General features: G+C 39.3%; 3 protein-coding genes across 3 annotated transcripts; 2 read left to right on the plus strand and 1 right to left on the minus strand.

The window, feature by feature from the left end:
- Positions 1 to 868: 868 nt before the first annotated feature.
- LOC132556874 (uncharacterized) lies at positions 869 to 1413 on the plus strand (the record flags this gene model as incomplete). The annotated part of the gene is made up of 1 exon (XM_060221326.1): positions 869 to 1413. A coding segment is annotated over one exon (545 nt), but the record flags the coding sequence as incomplete, so codon positions are not given.
- Positions 1414 to 2810: 1397 nt separating this feature from the next.
- Positions 2811 to 3983, plus strand: LOC132556906 (nociceptin receptor-like). The gene has a single exon (XM_060221361.1). It carries the CDS (start codon positions 2811 to 2813, stop codon positions 3981 to 3983), a length of 1173 nt encoding a protein of 390 aa, XP_060077344.1.
- A 3736-nt stretch (positions 3984 to 7719) lies between these two features.
- On the minus strand, positions 7720 to 9725 carry LOC132556888 (mucin-2-like). Its single transcript, XM_060221343.1, has 2 exons — positions 9722 to 9725; positions 7720 to 9194 (listed from the first exon to the last, which is right to left on the minus strand). The coding sequence occupies exons 1-2, from the start codon at positions 9723 to 9725 to the stop codon at positions 7720 to 7722; spliced, it is 1479 nt and encodes a 492-aa protein (XP_060077326.1).
- Between the last annotated feature and the right edge of the window lie 9020 nt (positions 9726 to 18745).

An 18745-nucleotide genomic window follows, 5' to 3' on the forward strand; every position in this document is an offset into this window, starting at 1 on the left:
GTTCATCGTACAACTAGACACGGCGTTGCTACTTTCCGTTACATTGTTATGAAGATTGCTGACAATCACTCAAGACAGAAAGTTTGGATTGGCTATCAAGTTCTACAAAGAGTTCCAATGTACATACAAAAGGAAATTGTATTTTTACTTCTAGAACAGAGGAGGCAGGGGTCATCTTCTTGTTATTATTTCAATAGACACAAAAACAACCATGCATCAGCGAATAGGATGTTGAATTGGTGATTCCGAGTTATGTATCAAACAAGCAAGAGCAAACTAGGAAAACTGGGTAACGTAGAAGGTAGAGGAAGGAAAACGCCTGGGGAAAGGAGTAGGAGAAAACCTAGGGGAAGGAGGAGGATAAAGCCTAGGGGAAGGAGGAGGTCTAGGGATAGGAGTAGGTCTAGGGGAAGGAGTAGGATAAAGCCTAGGGGAAGGAGGAGGTCTAGGTAAAGGAGGTGGTCTAGGGGAAGGAGTAGGAGAAAGCCTAGGGAAAGGAGAAGGATAAAGCCTAGGGGAAGGAGGAGGTCCAGGGAAAGGAGGAGGTCTAGGTAAAGGAGGTGGTCTAGGTAAAGGAGGTGGTCTAGTGAAAGGAGGAGGTCTAGGGATAGGGGAAGGTCTAGGTAAAGGAGGTGGTCTAGGGGAAGGAGTAGGATAAAGCCTAGGGGAAGGAGGAGGTCTAGGGAAATGGGGAGGTCTAGGTAAAGGAGGTGGTCTAGGGAAGGAATAGGAGAAAGCCTAGGGAAAGGAGAAGGATAAAGCCTAGGGGAATGAGGAGGTCTAGGGAAATGGGGAGGTCTAGGTAAAGGAGGTGGTCTAGGGGAAGGAGTAGGAGAAAGCCTAGGGAAAGGAGAAGGATAAAGCCTAGGGGAAGGAGGAGGTCCAGGGAAAGGAGGAGGTCTAGGTAAAGGAGGTGGTCTAGTGAAAGGAGGAGGTCTAGGGATAGGGGAAGGTCTAGGTAAAGGAGGTGGTCTAGGGGAAGGAGTAGGAGAAAGCCTAGAGAAAGGAGGAGGTCTAGGGAAAGGAGAAGGAGAAAGTTTAGGGAAAGGAGGAGGTCTAGGTAAAGGAGGAGGCATAGGGAAAGGAGGAAGTCTAGGGAAAGGAGAAGGCATAGAGAAAGGAGGAGGCATATGGAAAGGAGGAGGTCTAGGGAAAGGAGGAGGCATAGGGAAAGGAGGAGGTCGAGGGAAAGGAGGAGGCATAGGGAAAGGAGGAGGTCTAAGGAAAGAAGGAGGCATAGGGAAAGGAGAAGAAGAAGGCCTATGGAAAGGAGGAGGTTTAGGGAAAGGAGGTAGTCTAGGGGAAGGGGAAGGCCTAGGGAAAGGAAGAGGAGAAAGCCGAGGGAAAGGAGGAGGTCTAGGGGAAGGGGAAGGCCTAGGGGAAGGGGAAGGCCTAGGGAAGGAGAAGGCCTAGTTGAAGGGGAAGGCCTAGGGAAAAGAGAAGAGAAAGCCTAGGGAAATGAAGAGGCCTAGGGAAAAGGGGAGGTCAAGGGGAAGGATGAAGTCTAGGGAAAGGAGAAGGAGAAATCCTAGGGAAAGGAATAGGTCTAGGGAAATGAGAAGGCCCAGGGAAAGGGGGAGGTCTAGGGGAAGGATGAAGGAGAAAGCCTAGGGAAAGGATGTGGTCTAGGGAAAGGAGAAGGAGAAAGCCTAGGTGAAGGAGAAAGCCTAGGTGAAGGAGAAAGCCTTGGTGAAGGAGAAGGCCTAGGGAAAGGAGGAGGTCTAGGAAAAGGAGAAGTCCTATGGAAAAGAGGAGGTCTAGGGAAAGGAGGAGGTTTATGGGTAGGGGAAGGACTATGACCGTCCTTTTAGACAAGCATTATTAAGGTGGTCAAAGCTAGGATATGTTGGAAATGTAGTAAATCTTGTAGAACTTGGAGCTAGATCATGGGAACTGTCACACCGCAATGGAATTACTCATGATTCAATACGTTTTGTGACAAATCTTCGTTGACAGTAGATGGTCTTGATAGAATTGCGATGTGGTGATCCTCTAGGATTGCGTATCAAGGTCTGTTACGCTCTATTAAGATCTGATAAACTTTACTACACTTTAGTACAATGTCTAAGTTCTGTGAAGTATAAACCTCAGTCGGCTTGGTCGATTTCACGGTCCCCCCAGACCACCGTGATTCCATCCTATGACTCTTCACGGTCTCTATAATCGTGGTTATCGTGTTGCCCCATGTACACCTAGTATTAGTATTGTCTGAACGTCCGTGTAACATTATAGAACTGGAGACGTAGTACCTAGCGGTTTAGTCTTGTAGAAACATACTAATGCCGTGGTTTTCGACGTTCGAGGCAACGTTCACTGCAGGTTTCAACAATATTGATTTCGATGTTTTAAAAGGGAGGGACGTATCAAACAGAACGTTTGTTGAGTCTTGAGCTATTGGCTTGGCTGTTTTGAGGTTTTCGTTTCCGTTCACGTAACTACGCCTTGATTGAGTAGAAAGCCTCATAGAAGAATTTTACACTACTATTTAGTGCTATGAGGCAATCCAACGACACAGCGACCTTTGATACATTATATACGTTCTCTATGCAGAATATGCTGCCGCTAATACTTTAGGTCGCGACAATGTTCAGCGTGAAGAGGGTTTACACGTTTTTGACTTGAACCTTGTATATTTTAGGAATAAATTTGCCGTAAAGCTGTGATAACGGATGCTTACGAAATTGTTATTGAAAATTATATCATTCTCGTTTTATATTTCCAGGTGCTGTTTCCCTTATATCACACGATTCTATGGCCTTGGTAGCTGAGTAGTACTACGTCCTTTTCCAGTTGACGTATAACAATCCTAGATGGCTGCTATAAACGCAACGGTGCCCGAGGCGTCCTATAGCGTGCTTGGTAATGCTACCGTCTTATCTGATGGTTTACTTAACACAACTGCCTTCGACTACGTCTGTTTGGATGCGCCGGACGAGTACGCAGTCTTCTACGAATGGGCACAATTCGTTACCGGACTCATAATATACCCCATTGTGTGCATGGTTGGTATCATCGGAAATACACTGACGTTAATCGTGCTCGGCCACAAGGACATGAGAACAGCCACCAATGTGTATTTGTCTAGTCTGGCTGTTTCCGACACTATCAAACTTCTAAACGATCTCATGTATTTCGTTTTAGTTGTTTTAAAGGTAGAAAATCTTGATGACGATAATAAGATCATATTTAACTTTTACCCGTATGCGCATTATATATTCAACATGTCGGTGTGTGTGACCGCCTGGCTTACAGTGTCCGTGGCCGTAGATCGATATATTGCGGTTTGCCACATCACAAAGGCCAAAGAGATGTGCACTATTGCGCGTGCGCGTATCGTGAGTACGGTAGTGTTTGTGTCTATGATCACCCTGTCCGTACCCTCCGCATTACGGTACAAACCCATGCTTCAGCACGATGACCGTCTGAACGTGTCCTGCTATAAAATTCAACAGAGCACACTTGGTGAAAATGACCAGTTCATGACCCCATACACCTGGGTCCAGAACTCACTGCGTTCCATCATACCACTTATTGTCCTCATCTTCCTCAATGCGAGGATCATTAATGAGCTAAGGAAACAACGTGTGCCGGGCAAAAAGCTCTCGTCGAGGAACAGGATTACCCTCATGCTTATAGTCATCATTCTGTGCTTTGTCGTGTGCATTATGCCAGATGCAGTGATGTCGTTGTTTTTTGGATTTGGATATGTTGATGAGACCAACTTGGTTCGAGGAATACGCGAAATCACGGATTCACTTCTAGCTGTCAATTCAGCTTTGAACTTTTTACTTTACTGTATTATGAGCAAGGTGTTCCGAACGACATTTATAAAGATATTTTGCAAGAGTAGTACAGTTCAGCGAAAGGTTTCTGAGCGCGTGTTGCAAAACGGCCATAGTGGTTGCGCCGTGTCAGTTGCAAGAAAAGACAGCAACAGTTGCAGTGGCAATAACAACAAGGACTCTTTGGAAACGTACGTCTAGAGATTGTGTACAGTGATAATAAACTCCGTAAAGAGGTCAGGATAGACACGTGACCATACACTAAGACGTAAAGCAAGAGGTCACAGTAGACACGTGACCACACACTAAGTCGTAAGCCAAGAGGTCACAGTAGACACGTGACCACACACTCAGCCGTAAGCCATGAGGTCACAGTAGACACGTGACCACACACTCAGCCGTACAAAACAGCAAGCGGTAACCGTAGACACGTGACGATACACACAGCCCTAAAGCAAGATGTCACAGTAGACACTTGACTATACACTCAGCCTTAAAGCAAGAAGATACAGACAACATGGACTTAATGTCTTGCAGTCAGTCGTACATACAATAACAGACACGTGCACGTAACAATACATTCATAAGGACGTAAGACATACTTATTTCCACACAATGCGTTAAGCATTTCGACAAGTCTTGCCGATGTTATGAAAACAATTTATAACATAAACTTAACTCTATTAGTCTTGATAGGGTGATTTCTCCACTACTTCACATGGACAAATGTCTGTACTGATATCCAAATGAATTATAACACTAAAAAAGATGATATCGTAATTTCGTCGTAAGGTGTATTTTGAAGATCTATTCAGATAACTTAAGCGATATTTACGAGTGAAGATAAGAACGAAACGAAATGTGGTCTTTTTCTTAGAACAAATTGTGGAATTGAAGAAACGCATCGTTTGCTCAAAGGGAAGGATATGTGATCTTTCGTCGTTTCATGAATGTATTACAGTTACAGTTACGTGTAGATGACAACGACTCATCTGTCTGATGAGTGAGGTACTTACGTAATATCGTCTTTCAACGTATCATGCGGTAAGATGTTGGAGGTGCGATCATACGGGTGTCATTGAGCTAGGTAAAACACAAGGATCTGTACAGAAGTATGGCAGTGTTCGATACAAAACACAATGGAACAGGTACAATAAGCATATATATTTTTGACACGCCAATCAAAATATTAATACACTGAATAGTGTTGCAAACTATTTTTTGCTATCATATTCTTTGATGTCGATCGTCCGCCTTATAGTATGATGTCATATCAAAGCCATCTCATCGCCTAAACAATATCTTTTAGCTCGACCCACGTGTCATGACTGTAATATCACAGAATTCTCCCCCGTTTTAATCCACGTGTCACGGTTGTAATATCACAGAATTCTCCCCTTTTTAAATCCTTTGTCATGAAGAAACATCATGGAATTCTACTCGTTTCAACCCGCATGTCATGATGAAATATCACGGAATTCTTCCCGTTTATCCCGCATGTCATGATGAAATATTATGGAATTCTCCCCATTTTAACCAACATGCCATGATGAAATATTATGGAATTCTCCCCATTTTAACCAACATGCCATGATGAAATATCACGGAATTCTCCCCATTTAAACCGGCATGTCATTATGAAATATTATGGAATTCTCCCCGATTTAACCCGCATGTCATGATGTAATATTATGGATTTCTCCCCGATTTAACCCGCAGGTCATGATGTAATATCACGGTATTCATCCCATTTAAACCGGCATGCCATGATGTAATATAACGGAATTCTCCCAATTTTCACCATCACGTCATGATGATTCTCGACATTTTATCCCACATGATATAATATTGTATTGCAGTTTTCTTTCTGCCATTACCCGCATGTCTTATTTTTATATCACATCATTCTGCCCATCATAATCCCCAGATTATTGAATAATGCTGTTTATTTTCTCTACCTATATCCCTTTCCATTCCTAAACCTCACATCTAACGTGCGTGTCACAACCCTTTGTTAGTCCTAATGTAACTCTCATGATGCCAAATCAGAGTCCTCTCCTCATCCTAACACTCATTCTTTACATTCTCCAAGTACTAATTCTCGTGTCACCATGTCATATCACACCTTCTCCACATCGTATTTCACCCTCATCGTGTCATATCACACCTTCTCTACATCGTATTTCAATCTCATCATGTCATATCACACTTTCTCCACATTGTATTTCACTATCATCATGTCATATCACACCTTCTCCACATCGTATTCACTCTCATCATATCACACCTTCTTCACATCGTATTTTACTCTCACCATGTCATATCACACCTTCTCCACATCGTATTTCACTCTCACCATGTCATATCACACCTTCTCCACATCGTATTTCACCCTCACCATATTACACCTTCTCCACATCGTATTTCACCCTCATCATGGCAGATCACACCTTCTCCACATCGTATTTCACCCTCACAATATCACACCATCTTCACATGATATTTCACCCTCACCATGTCATATTACACCTCCTCCGCATCGTATTTCACTCTCAACATATCACACCTTCTCCACATCGTATTTTACTCTCATCATATCACACCTTCTCCACATCGTATTTCACTCTCATCTTGTCATATCACACCTTCTTCACGTCGTATTTCATCCTCATCATGTCATATCACACCTTCTCCACATCATATTTCATTCTCATTATATCACACCTTCTTCACATCGTATTTCACCCTCATCGTGTCATATCACACCTTCTCCACAAAATATTTCACTCTCATCTTGTCATATCACACATTTTCCACATCGTATTTCAATCTCATCATGTCATATCACACCTTCTACACATCGTATTTCACCCTCTCCATATCACACCTTCTCCACATCGTATTTCACTCTAACCATGTCATATCACACCTTCTCCACATCGTATTTCACTCTAACCATGTCATATCACACCTTCTCCACATCATATTTCATTCTCATTATATCACACCTTCTTCACATCGTATTTCACCCTCATCGTGTCATATCACACCTTCTCCAAAAAATATTTCACTCTCATCATGTCATATCACACCTTCTACACATCGTATTTCACCCTCTCCATATCACACCTTCTCCACATCGTATTTCACTCTAACCATGTCATATCACACCTTCTCCACATCGTATTTCACTCTAACCATGTCATATCACACCTTCCCCACATCGTATTTCACTCTCAACATGTCATATCACACCTTCTCCACATCGTATTTCACTCTCACCATGTCATATCACACCTTCTCCACATCGTATTTCACCCTCACCATGTCATATCACACCTTCTCCACATCGTATTTCACCCTCATCGTGTCATATCACACCTTCTCCACATCGTATTTCACTCTCATCGTGTCATATCACACTTTCCCTTGGAGAAATGCACTATTATAAAGCCATATCACTCCTTCCCATCGTAATCAACTACCAATATGCATATCATTCCTCCATTCCGTCATTATGTCCATCCTCATCTCATTATCTCATACCATTTCTTCTCCCCGTCATTATCCTCCTGTCATATTGTCATATCACATCGTTTCATTGTCGTAATCTCATGTGTCATATCGCAGCCTTTTCCCTGTCGTAATCTCATGTGTCATATCACATCGATTCCCTGTCGTAATCTCATGTGTCATATCGCAGCCTTTTCCCTGTCGTAATCTCATGTGTCATATCGCAGCTTTTTCCCTGTCGTAATCTCATCTGTCATATCGCAGCCTTTTCCCTGTCGTAATCTCATGTGTCATATCACATCGATTCCCTGTCGTAATCTCATGTGTCATATCACATCGATTCCCTGTCGTAATATCATGTGTCATATCGCAGCCTTTTCCCTGTCGTAATCTCATGTGTCATATCGCAGCCTTTTCCCTGTCTTCAAGGCGAAGCCGCAATGATATGAGGTGGTAAGTCACATGTCATTACGTAATTTAACAACATACTATCCGTGGTATAGATTGCTTTAATGGGGGTCATGTGATTTATATAATGCCTTTGTTGAATGTCGTGTGAGGTATGGGTGTCTTTGTTGAATGTCGTGTGAGGTATGGGTGTCTTTGTTGAATGTCGTGTGAAGTATGAGTGTCTTTGTTGAATGTCGTGTGAGGTATGGGTGTCTTTGTTGAATGTCGTGTGAGGTATGAGTGTCTTTGTTGAATGTCGTGAGAGGTATGAGTGTCTGTTGAATGTCGTGTTAGGTATGGGTGTCTTTGTTGAATGTCGTGTGAGGTATGGGTGTCTTTGTTGAATGTCGTGTGAGGTATGGGTGTCTTTGTTGAATGTCGTGTGAGGTATGGGTGTCTTTGTTGAATGTCGTGTGAGGTATTGGTGTCTTTGTTGAATGTCGTGTGAGGTATGGGTGTCTTTGTTGAATGTCATGTAAGGTATGGGTGTCTTTGTTGAATGTCGTGTGAGGTATGGGTGTCTTTGTTGAATGTCGTGTGAGGTATGGGTGTCTTTGTTGAATGTCGTGTGAGGTATGGGTGTCTTTGTTGAATGTCGTGTGAGGTATGGGTGTCGTTGTTGAATGTCGTGTGAGGTATGGGTGTCTTTGTTGAATGTCGTGTGAGGTATGGGTGTCTTTGTTGAATGTCGTGTGAGGTATGGGTGTCTTTGTTGAATGTCGTGTGAGGTATGGGTGTCTTTGTTGAATGTCGTGTGAGGTATGGGTGTCTTTGTTGAATGTCGTGTGAGGTATGGGTGTCTTTGTTGAATGTCGTGTGAGGTATGGGTGTCTTTGTTGAATGTCGTGTGAGGTATGGGGGTCTTTGTTGAATGTCGTGTGAGGTATGGGTGTCTTTGTTGAATGTCGTGTGAGGTATGGGTGTCTTTGTTGAATGTCATGTAAGGTATGAGTGTCTTTGTTGAATGTCGTGTGAGGTATGGGTGTCGTTGTTGAATGTCGTGTGAGGTATGGGTGTCTTTGTTGAATGTCGTGTGAGGTATGGGTGTCTTTGTTGAATGTCGTGTGAGGTATGGGTGTCTTTGTTGAATGTCGTGTGAGGTATTGGTGTCTTTGTTGAATGTCGTGTGAGGTATGGGTGTCTTTGTTGAATGTCGTGTGAGGTATGGGTGTCTTTGTTGAATGTCGTGTGAGGTATGGGTGTCTTTGTTGAATGTCGTGTGAGGTATGGGTGTCTTTGTTGAATGTCGTGTGAGGTATGGGTGTCTTTGTTGAATGTCGTGTGAGGTATGGGTGTCTTTGTTGAATGTCGTGTGAGGTATGGGTGTCTTTGTTGAATGTCGTGTGAGGTATGGGTGTCTTTGTTGAATGTCGTGTGAGGTATGGGTGTCTTTGTTGAATGTCGTGTGAGGTATGGGTGTCTTTGTTGAATGTCGTGTGAGGTATGAAGCTGTCGTATCAAACCTAAATAATAACTCAAACTCTTGTTTATATTGTTTTTACTGAATACCACATGTCGCAAGACGTTTTCCTGACGTCATGGTTTTAAGTGAGGAGGATATCACTTTTGAAAGTGATTGTTTTGCTTGATACTTATATTTTTTCTTTGTGTCAAAGTATAAATAATATTATTTGGATGCACAACAGCAGCTGATCTTTTCCTTCAGACTGTTTGTCTTGGTTCATCGTTTTTTGAAGTGTTCACAATCTCAGTGACGTAATCTGGAACACGTAAGAGTGTTTATAATTCGCGAGTCTGAAAACCCACAGAGAAATATCAGGATAAAGTGTCCATTCATTGATATGAGAAATCAGGTGGAGGATAAAATGATTGAGAGGAGGTATTATTTATATTTCACACACTCTCGTATAAATATCAATTTATAAATACAAAGATGTTAAAAATGTGGCCCTGCTTACAGTAGAAAATTGGTGAACACTTTACAAAAATAACATGAAACAGAAGTTCAAACATACCCATCATTGTTCCTATGATTAAAATAGTCTGAGGTTTCCTTATCACAGACAAAACAATCTTAGTCTGATCACTGAATGATTGAAAAGAGAAATCAGTCGAATGTTTGAGTAAGGATAACAACAGGAGGGTCGAATGATTGATAACAAATAACAACAGGAGGGTCGAATGATTGATAACAAATAACAACAGGAGGGTCGAATGATTGATAACAAATAACAACAGGAGGGTCGAATGATTGATAACAAATAACAACAGGAGGGTCGAATGATTGATAACAAATAACAACAGGAGGGTCGAATGATTGATAACAAATAACAACAGGAGGGTCGAATGATTGATAACAAATAACAGCATGAGGGTCGAATGATTGATAACAAATAACAACATGAAGGTCGAATGATTGATAACAAATAACAGCATGAGGGTCGAATGATTGATAACAAATAACAACAGGAGGGTCGAATGATTGATAACAAATAACAACAGGAGGGTCGAATGACTGAGCAAAAATGACAGCATGAGAGTCGAATGATTGATAACAAATAACAACAGGAGGGTCGAATGATTGATAACAAATAACAACAGGAGGGTCGAATGATTGATAACAAATAACAACAGGAGGGTCGAATGATTGATAACAAATAACAGCATGAGGGTCGAATGATTGATAACAAATAACAACATGAAGGTCGAATGATTGATAACAAATAACAACAGGAGGGTCGAATGATTGATAACAAATAACAACAGGAGGGTCGAATGATTGATAACAAATAACAACAGGAGGGTCGAATGATTGATAACAAATAACAACAGGAGGGTCGAATGATTGATAACAAATAACAACAGGAGGGTCGAATGATTGATAACAAATAACATCATGAGGGTCGAATGATTGATAACAAATAACAACAGGAGGGTCGAATGATTGATAACAAATAACAGCATGAGGGTCGAATGATTGATAACAAATAACAACATGAAGGTCGAATGATTGATAACAAATAACAACAGGAGGGTCGAATGATTGATAACAAATAACAGCATGAGGGTCGAATGATTGATAACAAATAACAACAGGAGGGTCGAATGATTGATAACAAATAACAACAGGAGGGTCGAATGATTGATAACAAATAACAACATGAAGGTCGAATGATTGATAACAAATAACAGCATGAGGGTCGAATGATTGATAACAAATAACAACAGGAGGGTCGAATGATTGATAACAAATAACAGCATGAGGGTCGAATGATTGATAACAAATAACAACATGAAGGTCGAATGATTGATAACAAATAACATCATGAGGGTCGAATGATTGATAACAAATAACAACAGGAGGGTCGAATGATTGATAACAAATAACAACAGGAGGGTCGAATGATTGATAACAAATAACAACAGGAGGGTCGAATGATTGATAACAAATAACAGCATGAGGGTCGAATGATTGATAACAAATAACAACATGAGGGTCGAATGATTGATAACAAATAACAACATGAGGGTCGAATGATTGAGCAAGAATGACAGCATGAGAGTCGAATGACTGAGCAAAAATGACAGCATGAGGGTCGAGTGATCGAGCAAGAATAACAGCATAAGGGTCGAATGAGGTATAAACAGTTCCAGGGTTGAACGACTGGTATACGAAATATCAGACAGGGAGGGGGGGGGGTTGGGTTGATAAGGGTAGGATACAAAATTCACCCTTTGATGCATTGGATCATCATCATCATCATCATCATCATCATCATCATCATCATCAATATTCAATGAAAATATTGATCGTCAGTGGTTGGCGACTACTTCAATAAATCGATACTGCAGTCTGGTATAAATATATATATAGTGTATGTCAGTAATATCAGCACACGTTTTCGTCACATCAACATCAATTATAACTGGTTCATAAACTCATTAATTAGATAGAAACTGATCAATGACTTTTTGATGTATTATGTATAAAGACTATTTCATACTGATCATTAACAAGTTACTGGGAGATATTGACAACAGTGAATACAGTACCATTTCACAGTCTGTGAGCCTAACCAAGCTACCGAACCTGTCAATTACCGGTAAGCCAAGAATATGACGCAGTTAATATGTCCAAGCCGGAGGCTATAGCACGAACACATGTTTATATGAACTGTATGCTTTCTGTAAAATTCATTTTTCTTGATAACAACAATTCAACAATTACATGTACTATTTCGTTTCTGTCTGAACCAACTTGTTGCTTCCTCTAAAATAACCCTTTAGGCCTTAAACACTCGTCTAAATTGGCTTCCGTGTGTCCATGTCGAGGTGTTCTAAATACGTGGATCGATTTTTGTTCAATTTAGATGTTTACTATCCGAACTCCTCAACTTTTCAAATTATCAATACTTGAGATTTTATTCAACTAAATTCTGCATAATGGAGTTAACGTGTTTCTAAAGAACAAATTAAATATTGTCGCACGCCCCAAGTGGATAAAACCTCGGTGTTTTTACATGCCATATCAGAACGGACTAGTTAATTGGGTCTCTGCTGTCGTTTACTTTCTAATCCAAAGCTTGCACATACTGATATATAATTAAAATCCAAGCAAAACCGCGCAGAAAGGTAATCAAAACGGCATGCCGTGCCTTGATGACGTTAACGAGATTATGTGTTTCGATTACAATATCAATGAACGACACAGTGATAGTTTGGGGATTCGTAGTGTGCATCACTGACACTTGTTCCGCCAGAATGCTTAACAGTTGGTTGCGAGCAATTAATATATTACATCATTTGTCAGAGATAATGAGGCAATTTAAAGTTTTATAATTGCAGAGTGGTTACAATGACATTGACGCTCAAATTTCAGTACTGTTGAGATATTGTCGCTTATACTAGGCACGTGAGATTTTAACACGCGAATGTGTTGTATAGTTTTAACATGTATTGTATACTTCCAGATAAAATATCACTGCATTCGATCATCCGCTAGAGCATACATTGGAGATAAAGGAGTTAGCATTCTAATGAAGAATGAGTTTCAAACCCAAGCTTATAGACTTGGTTCCATTTTAACTGCACTGAAAGCCGTAAGTGTAGTTTTGATTTTGAGTTGAGCTCCGAGTTAACCGATTTGCTTTCCTACATTTCTCTAGTTTTTGTCTTTGAAAAGTATGACACTTGCAATTTGGACTGATACATGTACTCACATTTTTAATGTTTTCGCTCACATATTCATATCGTTAATAATTCGAAGTTGCTGTGAACTGTGTATATTATCATTTTTGAGAAAGGTGGGGGAAAAAATAAATGTTGAAATGCTGCGGAGATGCAGATAAGCGGAGGTTGAGGTAAGCGGAGGCAGAGATACGATGAGGTTGAGATAGGTATATGGTGAGACACTTTGAGGTTTGGATAAGTCGAGGTTGAAATGCGCAGATATTTAGTTATTACATGTTGATAAGTAGAGATGAAGATATTGGGTAATGAAGATAAAGAAAGGTGGAGATATGGAGCGGTTGAAATAAGCAGAGGTTGGGGTAAGAGGACGTTGAGATAAGCGGAGGTCGGCAAATAGCAAACATTGTGGATATTGAGATACGTGAGTATATACATGGAGTGCGAGATGCATAAAGAGTAAGATAAGCAGGGTTTCGATACGCGGAGACGGACCTGTACACACATGAGATAGACAAGCGGAAGTGTAGAATTGCGAAGGCTGAGATACGCAGAGATTGAGATCCGATTCGCAAAGGTTTAGAGATGAAAACGTTCAGATAAGGCGAGAGTTGTAATGGCCGGGAGCTGAGAAAAGCAAAATCTCAAATTTGAGGAAGTTGACATCTATGTACCATAACTGATATTTAATGGTCATTTTCAAAAGTATGGGGGCGGGGACTGAGAGCTTTTGGTTAGAGTATACAATACTTTAAATCACTTTAACATTACTTTCTAACGGTGGTACACTAGGTAGAATGTATGTGTGCCATTTTGAACGGTGTACTCTGCTCAAATTGTAGTTTTCCGTTTATGTCTGGAAAATACTGACGAAAGTTGTTTAGACGACTCCATACACCACTCAGACAAAAGTGACAAATAGGACACGGTCCCTTATCGTCTTCCATCTATACAAAATAATCCTTGACGCTGAAATAAGGAAATTCATCTTAACTTCTACTTTTAAATAAATTTCAATGAAATCTAGAAACAGTGGCGATAACCCATTATCAGGGTCCTATAGTGTTTTCTCGATTTCTGTGATCTGTAGTTGTCTGACAACTACATCTAGTCGTACAAGCTTCTCAATAGCCACTCTATTACCATAGATCACTGAAAATCCAGAGCTGTCAACTCTAAGGAAAGCATTTAATATTTTGTCGAGTAGATTTTTGAAATTGTGTTATAATTTAAGTGTGGCCTTGACAATTACTATGCCAGTGATAACGACATGTTATCGATTACAGACAGTTGTCAGTGTCTTGCTGTGCACTTAGTGACATTGTCCTAATCACTGCATACCTACAGATAGGGCGAGCCCACAGTAAGACTCGGCAACCAAACCAATGATTTTACCGACTCCGTCTTGCAGAAAAGAGCCAATTACCACTTTTTCACGCAGACAGTGATAATATTTACTGGAGGTTCGTTAACGACACGCGATTCCCGTCACCTGAAGCATCTACAGACCTCACGCAACTTTACAGTAAAACGCTGTCAAACTTGCATAAAATTATGATATTCATTATTATCACGCAGAAAATTCATTTTGCAGGCATACATAGTAGGACAGATTTCCTAAATAGTTAACACACTGCAGTTGTTGACATTAGAAGTTGAAATATACAGACCATATAAAGCTGAAAGACCACATCAGGTTATTTCTGTGACAATAAATGATCATTACGTTGTAGTTTCAAAGAAAGTCGTAAGAACAGTTTTATTTTCATCACAATTACGTGTTTAGAAATAATGCTGAACTCGAGAGATTTCCCGCCATAGAAGAATATAAAATATAATTATGTTGCATTTATCTCAGATAATTACAGTAACGACATTCATGTATCTGAGAAGGAAAAATGACAGCCACAGAAAGAGAATGCATGATCCCGAATGTCATAAGGATCAAAGCTTGATAGTTTTAAGAAAATGAAAGTACATTTTTAAGTCGTTCATATAGCCTTGACGGCATTTTTCTGTGCAATTGATGACAGTGCGCGTTTTCAACCTGATTGTCACCAAATGACGAGTAAAGCCGAATTATTGTAGACATGTTGAGCTATATAAAATATGCGTAGTAGGTTCGGTTATACTTTGCTGTCTATTGCATCTGAGAAAAGAACTGTGGCAAATTTTAAAATGGAATAGCTTGTTTGATTCAGTATAAACAAATTACATTGTATTACCTTATCGTTGTTTCTGAAGTATGATTGTTACAATGAATCTCTGGCTTTACAAATAGGTATTGTGACGTACGGTAAATTATTGAAAAATTATAGTGTTGTCTCAAAGAAAATGAATTCCATATTGCATTTACGCTTACGGTTCTTGAAACAGGCATTAATGACGTCGTGTTTTCAAAATATGTACGTATATCCTTCATGTCTTATGTTCTTATTAGAACAAAAGGGTTAACTGAACCTTTCACTTCCTTAAGGGTGTGATAGGGGGTTTTCAACCCGAGGGACAGATTATAAAGTTGTCAAATGCGACGCTTGACGAGTGTGTGACGGCTTAATTATCTCCCCCTAAGGTCTGAGATCCCCCGATCTCACTCTAAGGGATGTAAAAGATTATTTTTCTTTGATCTTGTTTCCCTTGTGCGAGTGCAAGACGAAGTTTATTGTGTGGAAGCAAAAACACACGGACGGCTCATGAATAAAGGGAAGGCCTGCACCTCAGGCGTGTCACGTCTTTCTTATTTAATCTTACAGAAATATAATGCTAGAGTATATACCAATAAAACGTCAGATAAAACCATACACTTGATATTTGAATATATTCCTATTGATAAGTTGCGGATTAAGGGAGTTTCCATCTTGTTGATAACACAGGGCAGTCGAACTAGTGTATGTGTATTATATTTGACCTTGTAAAAGTAGTTCCACTTCCGGGTTGCGTCAGTGACGTCACTTTCATTGTTTCCAGATCGTGTAAAGAGCAGTGTAGCTTGGATCAACCCTTTTGGGCGAGACAAGGAAATTTCATATCGGGAAAACATGGATTTACATGTAGAGAGTAAGAGAATGTAAGCTCTGTCAAGGATTAAATTTAAATAGATAAATGATCGTTACATATGTAATTTATCAGCCTCTCGTTTTTTTTACATATATTTTATGATGTGTGGAATAAGACATGATGACTACAGTTATTTTACCATTTGTATTCATGGTAATCAAAGTGATGGTCTCTATGTAAACTATTATGACTACAGATATCACGTGTATCGGAGATAAGTGCAATGTGATCATCTTTGTAAATCAATATCATTACACGTGTTGTTAGAACACTTTATCGCATGCTCTCTACCATCTGGACATATTTTATATTTCGGTGATGGTATATATACACATATATAAATATATATATATAACTTGTGATGCTATTGGTAAATGTCTCCTTATAAGTAACAATATGCTGCTTTTTGGTCCTTTTGTCATTGTAACTGTTTAATATGGACTATAAGGACACCCCTTATATATTGATTTTTGCTTGTATTTAAATCGCTTCTTGAATTTATTGGCGATTTCAGATAGTAATGATGGTCACCGCACTATTGTCACTAGCACGCGATGAAACATGTGACATGTCGTATATGCTATATATATATACCATCAGCTTGTTACAGTACAACATTTGTAATCTGAGGTGTTGGATTTTATTAATTGTATGATATATAATATGTCTTTGCAAATTGAATTGCGTCCGAAACAATAAAGTCAGTTGTCGATTTGTGTTCGTTTTTATTATTCATACAACACGTGCCATTTCGAACCAGGATGCTGTCGACGCTCTATACTAAAACAGTTGAAGTTGCCAGAAATTAATTCGCAGACGTTATTAAAACAGTCTGACAGCTTTACATAGCATCGCTTCTGCTGAAATAGGATTTCATAAGTTGAAGTGACGTGTATATTAAAATACAGTGTTTTGAATTGACGGCACGATGGAACGATTGTATATATATAAAGTGAATCACCTTAAAAACAATGATTTGGTTCTCTTAAAGATGTTAATTAATAATTATTAAAGGAAGATCTCTCTTTCTGTTGACCTGTAAATTTTTCCTAAATTACGTACTTATCTCCTGAAATCAGTCACCAACCTTCCTACATCTCTAATGAACATATGCTAAAACAATTTACTGAATACGTATTTATCTGCTAAAATCAATCGCCAACCTTCCTAAATCTCTATTGAACATCTGCTGAAATTAGTCAACAACCTTCATACATCTCTATTGAATATCTGCTAACATAAGTCACCAACCTTCCTAAATCTCTATTGAACATCTGCTGAAATTAGTCAACAACCTTCATACATCTCTTTTGAATATCTGCTAACATAAGTCACCAACCTTCCTACAACTCTATTGAACATTTGCTAAAATTAGCCACCAACCTTCCTGCGTATCTAATGAACATCTGCTAAAATTAGTCACCAACCTTCCTACATTTCTTTTGAACATCTGCTAAAATTAGTCAGCAATCTTCCTACATCTCTAATGAACATATGCTGAAACACTTCACTAAATACGTCCCTATCTGCTGAAACCTACATACAATGTATCCCACTACTCTCTACAGAGGATAATGAAATCCATGGTGATTGGATAATGACCGGAAACATTAAACATGGGCCGGTTATGTAACACACACTTTCAGATATGTAATTCGTAGTTATAATGAAACCACTTTACCGAGAAATTTCATCACGGAGTCAGCAAAAAAGAAAACCGACGATTACTTTACGAATTACATGTTTTCCTGTTTCTGTTTTAACGCTTAAATATGTGCTCCAAATGTATCAATCTGTAGGATACAGTTAGAAGTTTCAGTTGAAGTATTAATAGATTTGAATCAAAATGTAAGCGTTACTATATCTGATATCACACGTACGACAAGACACAAACAAATTTAAGACTCGCTCAGTGGAAAAAGTGAACCGAGGGACATGGACAGGACATTTCAGCGAATACAGCTTAAACAACACATAATCTATTGAAGACAATAAACAAGTCCGGGCATTCCAAGTTCGGATAGAAGAAGGACATTACAAGAAAGTAATAAGCAGATAGGATATCTTTCAGGAACAGTGGTCCTATATGTCAAGAACATTCGGTGAAAATTTCAGGAAAATCGAGAACCAATCAAAGTCCAAGGATAAGTATTTCAATTTTAGTCAATTCTGTTGGGGTTCGACAGGGGTCAGTATTTCCTCAAAAAATCTGTTAAAACAATGCTGTACATAGCTATACGGTGTCAGTTTTGAATACGTAGATTCTGCGGCAAGTTACCATGTCGAAAAATGAATATAAATAACTGAGAACATATAACAATCTTGAACTTGAAAAAATAAATTTTGTCCAAGTTTGTCAGATAAGAAAAGTTTTCTTGAAAGAAAAAAATTGAAGAAAACTGTCTCCAATTTCAGTGCACGAACTATTTTAGCAGATTATTTGTCTCATTATTTGAAGTGTATACCGTGACTGCAGTGGAAAAGAGTATAATTGTCCAATAAACAGTATTCTGAGAAGGCAGGTGTTTACCAAATATTCACATGAATTTGCGAACTTTCATTATCAAGTAATATCTTGAAACATCACCCAAATCAATTAAGTAATTGCAATATTTTGATACGTATCTACCACCATATCGTCAAACTGATCCTTGTTAATCTAACATGCGGTAATGTACAGGTATGATGGTTATATACAGGTATGATGGTTATAACAATACAGGTATGATGACTATAACAATACAGGTATGATGGTTATATACAGGTATGATGGTTATATACAGGTATGATGTTTA

The sequence above is a fragment of the Ylistrum balloti genome, unplaced genomic scaffold, assembly GCF_031769215.1.
Source record: "Ylistrum balloti isolate Yb309-2 unplaced genomic scaffold, AGI_CSIRO_Ybal_v1 Utg370598, whole genome shotgun sequence".
Lineage (NCBI taxonomy): Eukaryota > Metazoa > Mollusca > Bivalvia > Pectinida > Pectinidae > Ylistrum > Ylistrum balloti.

Excerpts from the sequence above, each read along its gene's own strand:
- LOC132556906 (XM_060221361.1), top strand. The coding sequence starts at position 2,811 with ATGGCTGCTATAAACGCAACGGTGCCCGAGGCGTCCTATAGCGTGCTT.